This window comes from Ochotona princeps, chromosome 6 (assembly GCF_030435755.1).
Source record: "Ochotona princeps isolate mOchPri1 chromosome 6, mOchPri1.hap1, whole genome shotgun sequence".
Lineage (NCBI taxonomy): Eukaryota > Metazoa > Chordata > Mammalia > Lagomorpha > Ochotonidae > Ochotona > Ochotona princeps.
Genome location: NC_080837.1, coordinates 10,322,799 through 10,337,978, shown reverse-complemented (window position 1 = coordinate 10,337,978; position 15,180 = coordinate 10,322,799). Strand labels below are relative to the sequence as shown.

General features: G+C 53.8%; 1 protein-coding gene across 1 annotated transcript in view; it reads right to left on the bottom strand.

The window, feature by feature from the left end:
• Positions 1-15,180, bottom strand: part of RASGRF1 (Ras protein specific guanine nucleotide releasing factor 1) — a 75,036-nt gene that overhangs the window by 34,668 nt on the left and 25,188 nt on the right. The window contains exons 4-6 of the mRNA XM_004577903.2: positions 9,275-9,367; positions 7,123-7,376; positions 322-401 (exon numbers count right to left, since the gene is read on the bottom strand). Of these exons, the coding sequence (XP_004577960.2) occupies positions 322-401; positions 7,123-7,376; positions 9,275-9,367 (427 nt within the window). The remainder of the gene's footprint in view (positions 1-321; positions 402-7,122; positions 7,377-9,274; positions 9,368-15,180) is intronic.

Below are 15,180 nucleotides of genomic sequence, written 5' to 3'. Positions count from 1 at the left end.
TGCAATTATGTGAGCTGAGCAAACAAAACCAAACACCAAGATCTGCACAGAAGGAAAAAAAGGGAGAAAAACACGCTGCTGCCTTAGCGTGATGCCGTGGGAAGCAGCATCGTGGCGGATATTTTCAAACGCTTGCTGCTGTTCTGGGTTTTCTAAGGTTGTCAAGTGAACAAGGATACAAGTCTTTTTCAAAGTAGAAAGTGGACAGTAAACCAAAAACACTCCACTTCTGCCTAGAAATGAGCTTGGGAACTCTTGGCTGGGGTCCTGGCCAAGGGAGTGGGGTCCCTCTGGGGGCATTCACGAGGGTCGGCTACTCACCCAGGACCAGCGTAGGCCAGCTGGAGATGCGGGCCTTCAGGCCTTGGTAGAAGATCTGGTGTAGAAACATGATGGTTTCGCTGTAAGAGAAAAGGAGTGGGGGTCAACCCAGCCCAGGGAGCTTTATGCCTGAGACCCTTCCCTTCCCCTTGACCCCGCCACGCTCAGGGGTTCCTTCAGAATGGAGAGGGAGTGGGGCATGCTGCCGCATCTTACACCCTTCAGAGGGTTCTTGCCTGTGAGCTGCAGGGGCACTGCAATGTGCATGGCCTGGTGCAGAGTGAAAATGAAAATCCCTTTGCTACAACTTTCTTAGGTCAAGGGAGGGTGTGGGTTGTTCTGAGGAGGGGGTCAAAGGCCATGGGGGAGGGTCCCTGAGATCCCTGTGGTTGGTTGGGATCCCTGTGACTGTTGGGGAAATTAGATACTCAGGGCTCTGGAGAACACCAGAGAAGCCCATAATGGCAGGACAGCTCCCTGGGGCCGTGGGGAATCCTGGGAGGGACTTGCAGCTGTGTCCACAACTGATGCTGGCTGCAACTGTCAGAGGGGACTTCCTAAGGCGGAAAACCAGCAGGTTCTGGCCAGCACTCTATTAACCAGTCTGCACTTGATTGACCTTGAGGAGAAACCCCAGAAGCTGCCTGGAGGTGTCAGACTGCTGAATCACCTGGGAGCCACAGCCTGCAGGGCTGTCAGGGACAGACAAGAATGAAAAGGAAAAAAAAAGCGGGGGGTGGGGTGCTCAGGGGAGAGACCCAAGTTCAGACCTCTTGCAGCAGCCTCTTTGGGGACATCCAGGCCATGATGAGTTTGGAGGGGCAGGATAACTGCTACTGCCCTCCAACACCATTGTGTGCTGGAGAACCATCGGAGAAAGGACTGTCCTGGCTTGGCTTGGCCTGGGGCAGCCCACGTCATGATGGTCAAGGCTGCCTAGGACTGACTGGGCCAAGATCGCCCTCTGCCCACTGGTTCCTCCTGGCTCTGCTGAGGCACCTCGGGTGATCCTTGACATGGCAGGTAAGGCGAGGCATGCAGAACTTGTCCAAATAAGACCAGCGATCCCACCCCAAAGCCTTGTAAAAGGTGATACGTGAAGCAGCTCAAGGCCAGTCAGAGAATGCAAACTGTGATCTCAGAGCTCCTCTGGTGTGGGCTTGGAGGGCCTCATCTTGTGACCATAAAGAAACCCCATGGGGCTCCAGACATGTGCGGAACCTGGCTGTGAGCGCCACACACCCAGCAGTCTCCGACCCGATATTCTGACTCTCTTCCCTGCCTCAGTTCTGCTTCTTGCCCCTTTGGGTACAGTCATAAGCAAGGACACCACATGACACAACCATGAGCCACGTCCTTCTCCCCCCTGAACCCCATCTGACACTCATCAGTGCCCCCCAGGTCAGTGGAGTCAGCCACATGTTAACTTTCAAGGGGACTCCCCTGCCCTCAGCCCTTGATTTTCCATCAAATGCCTGGCTCATTAAGACTACCGAAGCCCAACGGATGGCAGGAATTTGATACAAAGTGGGAGGCTTTGTTCCCATTACTTGGTAACTCCTTCCCCTGGGCCAAGTGGGGATTGGGGAGGGCTCTCTATCCACCTGGACAACCACATGACTGCAGACATCACTGGTCTGGCCTTCATTGCCCACCCTGCAGACAACCCCTTCACCCCAAAGCCAACCCCTTCTCCAGATTGCCGACAACAGTCTCCCTGGGTGGGGGGAAGTTCCACATGAAGTCTCCGTCCACCACCTATCAAGTGTGACTTGGGAGAGACCAGGCATTGGGTTGATTTTGGAATACATTGGGGGTTAGAGCCAGAGGGCTAGCAGCTCCTTTGGGGAGCACTGCTTCCCAGGAAGAAACCATAAAAACTGATCTCACTTTGGCCAAGAGGGACGTGGCCCCTGACCACAGACCAGGCTCTTTGTTACAGGAAGACTTGTCTGGACAGTCTAGCAGGTGTGGTTCTTGACCATAAGCTTGCCCTTGACTGTCTGCCAGTTGAACAAGATGGTGTAGGTGCTGTAATGCTGCACCTGTAACGGTGACTCAGGCGCACCGGAATTAGATACTCAGAACATTTATGACCAAGCTTAATGACTATGCACCTTTTGACAAGGGATGCTGGCAGCTAACCTCATCTGGCAGGTGGTAAAGGACGCCCTACCACCTGTCACCTGGCTCTGTCCTCTGAGGACTTCTAAGGGTTATAGTTTGGCTACTGGTTATCAATCCATGTCTGTTCAATCCACTTGTCAAATTTGTCGCTTCTAGAATCCAACAATTCCATGTCAAGGTGATGGTCGCACAAGGGTTCCAACCAATGGTCACCAAACTAGACCCAACTCCCAGTTCAACTGTTCCACCGCTGGGACCCGAGACCAGGCGTGGGTCTGCCCTGAGTAGGCAAGGATAATGAGGTATGTTCACCACAGAAGAAGTTGTAGGGGTTGGCGCTGTGGTGCAGTGAGTTAAGCCACTGTCTGTAGCACTGGCATCCCAAATGGGAGTCAGTTCCAGTTCTGGCCACTCTACCTCTGACCCAGCTCCTTGCTAATGTGTCTGGGAAAGTAGTGAACGATGGCCCAAGCTCATGGGTCCATGTACCCATGAGCGATCCAGAAGAAGCTTTTGGCTCCTGGCTTTGGCCTGGCCCAGCCTTGGTTGTTGCAGCCATTGGGAAAAGAACTATCAGATGGAAGATCTCTCTTTCTTTTTCTCTTCTGCAACTCTGTCTCCCTCCCCCCCCAAAAAAAACAAGACCCAAATTGCAGAAGATAGACCATTCCCCTTCATCAGCTGCTTAAGGTTAAGGGATGGAACTCTGACGGGGCCTGAGACAGGGCCTGGAGGGAGCAGGTGAGTCACCTGGGGAGAACACTTCCTATAAGACGCAGGACGGATGGCCCTGGCTCTGGAGATACACAGACCCCTGCCTGGACCTGGTTCATACCAGCTGAAGGGCCATGGCTGACCTAGACTAGCCAACAGCTCATTCTACCTTCACTGTAAAACCTCAGTTAAATGATGCACTTGTCAGCTGCTGTGACAGCAAATGTGGGAACTATGAAAAGTGGAGGACCCGGCACGATAGAGTAGTGGTTAAGGTCCTCGCCTTGAACCCTCTGGGATCCCATATGGACGCCGGTTCTAATCCCGGCAGCTCCACCTCCCATTCAGCTCCCTGCTTGTGGCCTGGGAAAGCAGTTGAGGATGACCCAGAGCATTGGGACCCTGTGCCCAATGCGTGGGAGATCCGGAAAGAAGTTCTGGGCTCCTGGCTTCAGATTGGCGCAGCACTGGTTGTTGCGGCTACTTGGGGGAGTGAATGATCGGACGGAAGATCTTCCTCTCTGTCTCTCCTCCTCTCTGTACATCTGCCTTTCCAATAAAAATAAATAAATATTAAAAAAAAAAGAAAGAAAAGTGGAAGAAGTGGTAGCCGGATTCTGGGCATCTCTGTCTACTTTCCAGAAAACCCCATGAATACCCCTCCCTTATTAGAACGTTCCGCCGCTTTCCATAAACACTTATCAGAACTGGGCACACAGTGCCCTCACTGCCCAGTAACAGGGCCACTGCTAACCAACCTCTTCCTCTTCTCCCTTATCCACTACTGGGTACCCCACTTACACAGACTGCCTCATCTTAACAACAGAAGGCAAAAAGCAGGCCGGGGTGGGGCTGTGCCCCTGTGCCGCATCACTCGTGGGGGCTGTTGGACCAACCCTCTGAGGTCTCATGAGGCTGCCCTGTGTCTTTTGGAGGTCATGGTTGCACTTGTCCTGAGAAGGCCACAGTCCCCTTTTCTCTCTCCCTCTTCTTGGCTAAAGACATCTGACCTGAACCACTCAGGTTTTTTAAAGATAAAAACCAAATCAGGATGTGATTTTTCTACCCCACCACAATTTTTTTAACACGTGTCGTGAGCTGGCAGAATGCTTTTAAACTCAGTGTGCCAGGAGAAAAAGCCCCACAAATGGGCAGCCAGTGTAGCACCCACAACGTTATAGGGTAATCAGCAGATGCCACGGGGTGCTGGAAAGACACCAGGAAAGGACACATAGCATAGAATGGCGGTGCTGCTTCCTATGGATCTCCTCCACAGAAGGTGTCACCTGCCTCTCTCGGACATGTGGTCCAGGGTCAGCAGCAAGGGCTGAACCCCTAGCCTCCCAATGCCTAGGGTCCACCCAGAGCCACAGGCAACGCACGCTGGAAAGTCTGTGAGCCCAGCTTCCTGGTGGAGGTGGGGTCGCTGAATCTAAAAGGCCAATTGGACTTCCTGGGGCATAAATGTTGCTTGGTGAGCCTGGTGCGATGTCTCAGTGGGTAAATCCTCACCTTGCGTGTGTTGTGATTCCATATGGGCACTAGTTCATGTCCTGGCTGCTCCACTTTCCATGCAGCTCCCTTCTCGTGAGCTGGGAAAGCAATAGAGGACAGCCCAAAGCCTTGGGACCCTGCACCTGCATGGGAGACCAGAAGGAAGTTCCTGACTCCTGTCTTCGAATCAGTTCAACTCCTCTTGCTGTTGCGGCCACTTGGAGAGTGAACAAGCAGATGGAAGATCTTTTTCTCTGTCTCTCCCTCTCTGTGTAAATGTGCCTTTCCAATAAAAATAAATGAATATTTTAAGAGAATGTTGCTTGGTGTTCTAAAATGATAATGGTAATTTTCTTTGTTCTAATGAATGCATAAAAGTATTGGTTTGGCTTAAAACCTGTTTAACGTGCGGATTTAGCAAGTGATCTCATGAGGCCCAAAGATTTGTGGGTCATATGAGGTTGAAAGCTTCTATGTCCCTTTCTTGGAGGCCACACCCATGTCCACTGTGGCAGCCACGTCCCCCTTGTCCCCAGTAGCTTCCAGTCTCTAATCTCTCACCTGAGTCTCTGACCTATGTGCGACTATGACCTACGGCCCCTCCTGCAGGAGAACACCTGCAATTTTGCCACACTCCATTGGCAGGGAAGCAGGGAGAACAGTGGGGCATAGAGGGCAGGGTCTGGAATACCTATGCTTGTTGGTATTAGTGGAGTGACTGAATGCTGAATATTTACTTCATCTATTTGAGAGGCAGAGAAAAAGAGAGGGAGAAATAGAGATTCTCTACCTACTGGTTCATTCCTTCCTCCACCCACCAAATGCTTGCAATGGCCAGAGAGGCTGAAGACAGCAGAGAGGAACCCAACCCAGATCTCCTGTTGGGTAGCAGGGACCCGATGATTTGAGCCATCACCACTGCCTTCCAGGACGCACACCAGCAGGAAGCTGGAACTGGGGGCAGAGTCAGGACTTGGGCTAGGGCGGTTTTATGAGATGCAGGCTCCTCAGCTGGTGTCTTCACTCTGAAGAATATGCTTGGGAGAAATGCAGTTGGCTGAACATCCAGGGGCACACGATGATTGATTTGTAAGTAACAGTCCATTTACATGTCTTCGTTTTAGCTGCTTCTCTGCCATTTAAACAATTTCCTTGCCCAGCAAGTAGTTGATTGGAACCACTTCCTAAAGACGCTCGCTTCAGAAGAGGTTGACTGCATAGCAGCTGTCAGCTCTGTCTTCCACTGTCATGCAAACCCTGTATTAGTCCCTGGAGCTGGGTAGAATGCTATTGAGCCCAAGATTTCTGAATTCGAACTTGGCCTCTGGGTCAAGATGGACTGGAACGTGGTTTACTGCAGTTTTTGAGCTTGATTTGTGCTGCAGTTTGCAAAGGGTTGGTCTCCACCAAATTTGATGAAGGTTGATGCCCAGGGGAGCATTGGCCAGAAGTAGCAGCACTTTTAAGAGGTGGGGCCTAGTGGGTGACACCTTGGACATGACCCGCCTTAGGGAAGAGATTAAGGGTGGTCTGTTGGAGTGGGTTAGGTCTTGCCGAGAGGGTTAGCTCAGGTAAGAGTTGGTTGTTGTTAGAGAGCATGCGTGGTTCTTTCCTGTCCTGCTTCTTCTTGTGCCCTGTGATGACCCCTCTCATGCCCTCTGACCCTTCTCATGTCTTGTGACCCCCTTGTGCCATGTGAACTCCATCATGTCCCCTGACTCCTCTTTCTCTTGCACATCATCCCCTGTGCTATCTGCCCCAAGGCCTTCATCAGGAGCCATATTCTTGGGTCTTCAAAAACAAATCTCTTTTCTAGATCAAATGCCCCACTTTAGGAAATTTGTTCTAGCAATACAAAATAGATTAAGATAACTCACAGTGTTTAAACCCAGGGTGGATTGGGGTGAGGGTGGACATTGGGTCCAATGACTGAGGTGCTGATGAAGTGCCTGAGTTGGAGAGCATGGGCTCTCCACTTTGGGCTGCCCCCCAAATCCCCACCACCACCTCTGGCTTCCTGACAGTGCAGACTCTGGCAGGCAGAACCCCCAACTGTTGCAGGTGTGTCAGGAACAAACTGGTGGATGGGAGCTCTCTGTCTGCCTATTCCCATCTCGCTGCCTCTCAAATAAATAATAGTCAAAAACAAACAAACAAACAAAAAAAACCCAAAAAAACAAACCCTACAAATTACAAAGACAAAAAAGTCTGCATACAATGTCAAAGAAGTTAAAATGGTGAACCCAGGTGAACACAGGTTCCCTTACATCAAGGCTGGAATGGGTCTTTGTGGGCAGGGCCTGTCCTGAGCCTGGAAGGGCATTTAGCAGTGACCTTGACCTCCAAGCAATATCTTCCCAGACTGGGACAACCCCAAATGCCTCCAAGCAGTGCCAAGTGTCACAATGGCACCTGCCCGGCTGCTGGACCAGGGCTAGGCGAGGCCGGATGCTAGGGGACACACACCTGTTGAGGAAGATGCTGCTGACATCATCGTGTGTGATGGGCGGCTTCTTGGAGCTGGCGGCCATGCGCAGCGGGCGCAGGAAGTTGTTGACGAGGATGTGCAGCTGCTGCACGTACTCGGCCTCGGCCTCCAGCATGCTGAACACCACCTGGTTCCTCTTCCGCATGCTGTCGGCGTGCGGGGACCGGATGTAGTCCTGGATGATTGTCTTCCACTTCCGCCTGCACAGCCAGCCCCTCAGGAAGCTCTGCACCTGCAGTCCAGGGCCCAGAGGTTGAAGTTTGGCTGGCCAGGCTCGTCCTTGGTCTTGGAGGGCAGGGACCAAGGCTGGCTGTCTGGTGAGTGGGGAGGGCTAGGCCTGGGTCTGGCTGTGCCATGTGTCCCCTGGAGCCAATCTTGCCATGTATAGGCTAGGGCTAAGGCGGTGAGGGCTGGACTCAGAGTGCCGCTGGTCAGACACGCAGATTTCCAGGCCCCACCCCTGCGCGCTGCGTTTTGATAAGGTCGTCGGGTTACAACAAAGGCATCCCTGACCCAGATCTCCATGACGGGAAGTGGCTCAAGGATGGAGGCAGGCCGGGGTTTGCTCGCTCACACCTTGTCTGGTCTTGTGATGTGAACCCCCTACAAGGCCCAGCAGCTTCTCTTACAGCTCATTTGGAGAGAGGGCGAGGACCCACTTGAATGGTACGTGATGTGCTGGCTAATCTCAGGCTCGGGCCTCTTGGACAGCTCCTGGGGAGGTGCTTGTGGACACTGGACCGAGTCGTCCTGGAGTTGAGCTGCTCAGAGGAGCCTGCTGTCACCAGGCACTTGAGCACCCACAGAGGGGGCCCACCCAGCTAGCTCCTGGTCACTGCTGCTGCCTTGGGTGGAAACTGGCTGGTGGAGGGGAGCATGAGGGCAGGCAGAGGGCCTCCTCCAAGTATTCTACAGGGTCCACCAGCAGCCAGGGCTGTGTGCTGGTGGAGAAGCAAGGCCTCGCTGAGCTCAGCAGCTGTCTCTGAAGACAGGGGTTCCCCGAGGCTCCCCGGGGTGGACCTTGTTGTCTCCTATGTCTCCCTTCTCCAGGCCCAGGCACACAGGGACGGCATCTACTCTGCAAATGCTCTGCTGTGTGGCCTTGGGTGAGATCCTTTGCCTCTCTCTGTGGCTCAGCTTTTCCCCAGAGTGTGAGACGCAGCTAATCATGAAGACCTCAGGGCGTTTCGGTGAGGATTAAATGAGTCTGCTTTACGGCTCTGGGAATAGCATCTGGCATGTGGAAAGTGGTTAATGAAGGTTGGCTGTTTCTATTTCTAAGACAGAAACCCCAAGAGCTGGGTAAAGGGTTGGGATCTGCAGGCACTGCAACACACTCAGAGCAAACACACATGCAAGTGACCATGTGGCTTGGAAAACCCCAAACCCTTGGGCGGCTGAACTTTGGGGATCCACCTTGCAACTTCTCATCTAGGGGTGCTGGACTCCTTTTGTAGCTTAACCAATAGGAGTCTGGTTTTCCTTGCTCTCCTTAGCGTGAGCTGGGCTCATGTGGTAATTTGGTGGAGGATCTACATGCATTTCCATGTAGAGTTGGGGAGAGTGTCAGGGGCAGATGTGGGGGGGCAGGGCTCAGGAGCTGTCCAGGCCCAGGTCTGACCTGCTGCAAAGCAAACCTCTGCCTCATGCCCCTTGGGGGCTTTGTGGAGGGGGAAAATACCTGGTCCCTCCTGAGATGTGACCCCCCCCCCAGGGTCCTAATGGGACAAAGGCAGCACGTGTTTCTCAGGGGCCTTAGGGACTGGACTCTATGCTGAGGAGGTCTGCTGGGGTCTCAGGTGGAAGCTGTGGGAGGTGGTATGTGCATGGCAGTGGTGGTGGGGTGCATGTGAAGGGGGACAGTGGGGGTGTGGTCGAGGAGGTCTGGATGCTGCTGCCTGGTGCTGTGAAGACAGTCCTGGCTGAGAGCCCAAGGCCTGGGGGCACCTGGCTGGAACCCCAATTTTCTTATCTATGAAATGGGATGGACTATCCTTACTCCTAAGGAGAACCAAAAAATTAGGCTGGCAAGGGACCTGGGGAGGGTAGGTGTGTGGAGTGTCCCCGGGGGAGGGTGGGACAGCAGGGGAACATAAAAAGGTCCCCTCCTCCCGGAGGGGTGGTGCAGACCTTCTTAATTTTCTTGATGTCACTGTCCTCGTCATTGGGGGCGACAGTCTGGGTGGACTGGATGCGCTCATTATCCTTCAGCAGGGACGCGATCTGTAAGGGAAACACAGGTCTGTCGCCAGCCAGGAGGGGCAGCCATACCAGGCACGTCGTGGCCCGTGAGCGCCTCCTCTCTTCTCTGGGAGTCAGTGAGGCTCCAGGGTGTCCCCTGCTCTGTGTGTCCAGCAGACATGTCCCCTCCCCGCCCCCTGCCCCATCTATTCTCTCCGCTCCTCCCCTCCATTCTGGGGGCCTGTGACCCTGAACAAGTCCCCTCTGTTCCCAGGGCTGCTGCAGCTGCCTCATTGGGAATCTGAGAGCTTTGTCCTACCTCTGGGACTGTCCACCTGATGCTACTGCTCCCTTCTATACTGAAGTTTCTATTGTAGCAAAATAGAGGTGACATGAAACATGGAACTGATCATCTTAGCCACCTCAAGCAGCGCCTGCTATGCTCCAGGGTCCTCCTCAACAGCTCGTTGCACAAAACTGAAAACTCTGACCCCTGCAGTGGCAGCTCCACATCCCCCAGCCCGCCCAGCCCCAGCCCTTCGCTTCTGTCTCTGTGACTTGACCGCTAGCAGTGGACTCACACAGATGTCCTGGGCTTTCTGCCACTGGCCGGCTCTGCTTAGTGTTATCCTCAGGCAGTAGTGTCAGCTTTGCCTTCCTGTTGATGGCTGAGTGATATTCCACCCTGCCCCTCTCCTGCATTTTGCTTATCCATCCAGGCACTCTGGGATGTGTGGGTACTCCCCTTAGCTTTGCAAGCAGAACTGCTCCTAGATAGCTACCACAGCAGGCATCCCCCAGAGGGCCTGCTGGCCTGGCTGGTGCTTCCCTGGGCTGTCCTGGGTACTGCTAGGAGCTAGAAGCCTTTGGGAGCATGGTCTGGAGTCTACTGATCCAGAAAAAAACAGAATGAACACTCTGGATGTGCCAAAAAATAGCCTCGGTGAAACTCATGGCTGAAGCTGCAAAGAAGGCCACCTGCAAGCATGCTGCGCAACCATTCCTGTGGGCATCCTTTCGTGGACTGCAGGTCCTCGCGTGCATCCCGTGTTAGGGCCCCCAGGATTTCCCCCTGATGATGCTGGCGTGCTGTGTCTCTCCTCCTCTGTGCTCCCTAGCAGCGAGCCTCATGGGAGGAGGGGCCGCGAGCACTTCATTCATTAATGGGTTCCCTGTGCCTGAGCAGGAGGCTGCTCTCCACGCGTCCTTGGACGCTTCCTAGATAAGTGAGTTTTAAAAAGGATCAGAGAGCTGCAGCCGCCGAGAGCGGGAGCAGAGGGCAGGAGCAGGCGGCACGGGCTGCGCGGAGGATCACGAAGCCCCACACGTCTCAAGATAATAGCTACAAATGCTGGCTCTTGAGGACGCGCGGCTGGGCCGTCTCAAGGTCGTTGGCCCAGCCAGAATGAATGGGTTCTCGCGACTGAGTGCATCTAGTGCTTTGAAAGCAAAATGGAGCAGCTGCCTGCTCTCCACTCCTGCCTGCTAAAATTACCCGTCAATGCTGGAAGCACAGCTGAAAGAGAATACCTGAGACATGGGTGCCACCTCCGGAGAGCCGCTTCCCTTTCTCTTCCCGGCCTCCCCTCCTCCTTTTTCCAGCACCCTTGGGAATATTTGCACAGTGAAATAATGCTGGTTTTGGCTAAAGTGTCCCCTCCTCCGCCGTGAGGTCAGACACCACCAAGTGCAGCCAGCCACTTCACCTGGTCTGCTAACACCCCTTCTGAACTACTTCGCTTCCTCTGCCTATTTGGGGGTTTGCACAGAGCTCTCCCCTTTTCTCTTGAGAATGCTGTGTGTGTGTATACTTAATACCGGCCGTGTGCTTCTCAGAGACAGGCATTCCAGGATATGTGCTCAGCAAGGGACCAGGGCAAAAATAGCTGCAATTAGGTCAGACCCCATGCTGCACGCGCAGGCAACTCTGGCAGCCTGGGCACCTTTATTTAAGGAGCAGGCTGGGTGCGCAAAGCGACCCAAGGTGTTGAACCTGGGGAGCCTGCAGAAGCCTAGTTGGGGAGTTGGCGGGGGGCAGGCAGGACAATGGAAGTGCCAGGCTGTGAGAACCCCCAGGGGTAACCTTTCCCCAAACGCTGCCAGGTGTTTTCTGGAAATGAACTTGCCCTGGCAGCTGGTTGTTCGGGTAGACACTTGTTAATAATGGCCAAATGAACTGTGTCCCTCCCCCTGCCCCGGGCACATTGCCGATGCTGCACCTGGTGTCTCCACTGGCCCCTGCCTGCCTGCCACTTGCAGACTGGCTTTCTCTGGCCATGGTGACAAGCTCCTCTTTGGGTATCTAAGGCCTTGTGGACCCTGGCTATTGGCTGCTGCCCTGCCCTGCCCTGCGCCCTTCTCTTGGGGAGACATTCTTTGATCCATAGTGCATTTTGTCAGCATGGGAAATTACGGTGGAATTGACTCAAGTGTTTTTTCTTTCTTCAAGTGGCCCAGGATCCTCGCATGCCCTGCTTTATAAACAGTTACCACAAGACCCAGCCCTTGCCTTCCCTCTGGCCCTCTCATCCCTGTCTCGGTCTGTGCTACATCCGTGAACACATCCTGAAGGTGTCTCTGCATTCGATACACATGGGGAAACTGGAAACCCAGAGAGGCAAGTGGAAAGGTTGACCCCTTCCCTAGAGGGGTTCCCAGCTGGATGTGGGGGTCAAGGGATGGGAGGATTTCACCATGGTCTTGGCAAAGGCTGTCCAGAAGATGTTTTAAAGGATGAATAGGAGTCCTCTGGGCAGGCGATGGGAGGGAGCGATTTGAGAGGAGGGAATACTGTGAACAGAGGCACATAGGGTTGTGTACCAGAACAGCAGGTGCTTGGGGTTGGGAAGAGATATGGGAAGCCCACAGTCATCTCTTCAGGTCCTTCCCGAGCTGTTCATCTGGGAGCCAGAGCCAAGAAAGCATCATGAGTGCCCATAAGCACCTACTTGGTCCTCCGCACCTGTCTCCTCTCTCCCAGGGCACTTCCGCCAAATGGGAGAAAGCAGCTGTGAAAACATGGCAGAAGGAGCCAAGCTGAGCATCCCAGGGGAAGGCAAGCACCATCACCTGTCATTGACCTGTTACACAGCTGGAGACGGAGGGAGGAGAGTGAGGCTGGCATTGAGGATGGGTGACCCTTAGCAGGGTCAAGGTTCTGCTGTTGCTATCTTGACCTTTTTAGAAGACATGCCTCTATTTTGCCCTGGACCCTGCAGATCACACAGCTGATCTTGATTGACTAAAGGGTGCAGGGCAGGGTCCCTGGCCTAGCAATGAAGATTTCTCATGTTGGAGTAGCTGTGGCATTGCTCCTGGATTCCAGCCTTTTGCTAAGGCAGACCCTGGGAGTGTGGAATGGCTCAGCAGAGGGGTGGCTCAATTCACTGGGCTCCTGCCACCCACACCGAAGACCAGGACTGAATTCCTGACTCCCTTCTGGGTCACTGGGTGAGAGAGCAGCCATGTGGGAGGACAACCTTCCTGTGGGGAAGAAGATGGCAACAGGGGCAGGTCTGGGGCCAGTGATCTGAGCTGGGCACCCCTCTGCTGGAGGGAGTCACATGGCCTGAGGCCTTTCCTCTTTCTGCCATCTCCTCCTACAGTGTCCACCTCTGATGCGCCAAGATGGCAGAGCATCCTGCTCACCTGAGGCTACCTCCTCAGGCATGAGCAAGAAATCTTTGCTAAGCTGATCTCTCTTTTAAAGTTGCCTTTAAAAGCATCTTTTGCCTGGAGGGCAGGGCATGCAACTGAAAGCCCTGCTCCAAATTCCCACCAAATAGGTCTCTAGTGGCTTTGAGATGTGTGTGAGTGCATGCATGCATGCACACACACATGCGCACCCCTGCGCATATGCACGCTCACTCCTGACCCACTGGCTCTCCCATAGGAAGCTCTGTCCACTTGCCTGTGCAGAGGCCTTCTGCACAGTGAGTGACCCTGTAGGGTCAACAGGGGAACTCAAAGCCTCCTGGGCTGTGGATCATTCACTTCCTGACACAGGCTCCAACAACCAGCTCTGCTGTGACCCTGATCTGGCCAAACCTGCAAGGGCAAACTCCTGCATCCCTAGCATCCCCCACCAGAGTGAGACCATCCCTTCATTCATTCACTCATTCATTTCTTTATTAAACCTTCACTGAGCATTTACTACGTGCCAGGCAAGAGGGCAAGGGCGGAAAATTGCTGCCAGGCAGGGTGGGTGGGATGGCAGACATGGAGCTAGCTCTCAAAGTGGGTACAGGGTATGGGCCAGAAGCAAGGCAGGCCCCAGCCAGGAGACCCTAAGAAGGAGGGTTTGTGTTCAGTAGGACTTCTGTTTACATTTGGGGACCTGGACAGGGCTAGGAGAGCTCTCTGCATTGATCCCAGCTTGAGCCACATGGGCTGCTGAGGGGACAGCTTGGAGTTGGACTGTGTCAGGCTAGGAAGAAGGGCAAGCAGGCAAGAGACCTGTGGGTTTTCCACCCCATGAGCTTGGGCAGGTGACGTGGGCTCTCGGAGTGGTTCCTCCTGGGCATCCTGGAATTCCTCTGTGCATTGTGTTTCCTAAGTGGAGTTTGAGTGGCCCATGGTGTATACCCCATCCTGTGTGGTCCTCCCTCTCATCGCCTTCCCCTCTCTCCCTGGATGGGTTCTTAGCTACCTGTTCCCCATACTCTGTCACCCCAAGACCTCTGCCACCCTATGCAAAGACAGCCCATGGGTTAACTCAGCCGGCAAACACCCACTTTCTAACATCCACCAGGGTCTTGGTGATGGAGACGTGGGTGATACCCAATAGGCATTCCACAGCAGCCTAGTGCCGGGCATGATGGCACCATGGGTCCTCTCTAATTCAGGTCCTGGTAGGGGGGACTGGAGGTGGAGTTTGAGGACACAGACACAAGTCTCAGCATTCATGTGACTCAGTGTCATAACCCTGTCCTGGAGCAGGCACTGTCAGATGCATGTCCTTAGCCAGGTTGCAGTTGAGGGAAGGAAGGAGGTTTGCCTGACCCTAACCTGGGCCTTGCATTTTGCCTGGCACTTTCGCCTGCACACCGTGTATGTGGCCGACTCATCCCATGGATTGGCGGTTTTTGTCCTGGTCCTTTTGTGATGTTGCCAGAGGTCTGTGAGCATGCTGAAGTGGTGAAGGGTGGTCAGGTTTACCCTGTTGGGGGTTGGAGAAGGGACAGGAGCAGGGTCACACTTCCAAGCTTTTATCAGGAGTTGGAATCACAGGGGATGGTGTTAAAAATGCTGGTACAATGGCTCAATGGCCAAGTTCTCATCTTGGAAGTGTCAGGATCCCATATCAGTGCTGGTTTGTGTCTGGCTACTTCACTTCCCATCCAGATCCCTGCTTGTGGCCTGGGAAAGCAGTCAAGGATGGCCCAAAGTCTTGGGACCCTGCATCCATGTGGGAGACCTGGCGGAAACTCCTGGTTTGGTTTGGCTCAGCTCTGGCCATTGCAGCCATTTGGGGAGTGAACCAGCAGATTGAAAATCCTTCTCTCTGTCTCTCCTTGTCTCCATAAACCTGACCTGTTTTTCCAATAAAAATAAAAGAAGTCTTTTTTAAAAATGATAAAATAAAAAAAATGCAGATTATCGTTCAGGAGGTTGGGGTGGGGCGGGGTTCACTAGATCCACCTGCTTGCTGCCCTCAGCCTCTGGAGTCTTGGGCCCATCCTGGTCATCAGCAGAGTCACCTAGGAACATGCCCATGGGTCACCCTGCTTCACATTCACAACCTTGACAGTGAGGAGAAGAAAGCCCCATCTCACAGGGGCCTTGCTCCAAACACTGTTGGCAGAGGTGGGTGTGGAGCTGGTCTGCACACAGGACCCTCCCGGTCTGCCCCACTT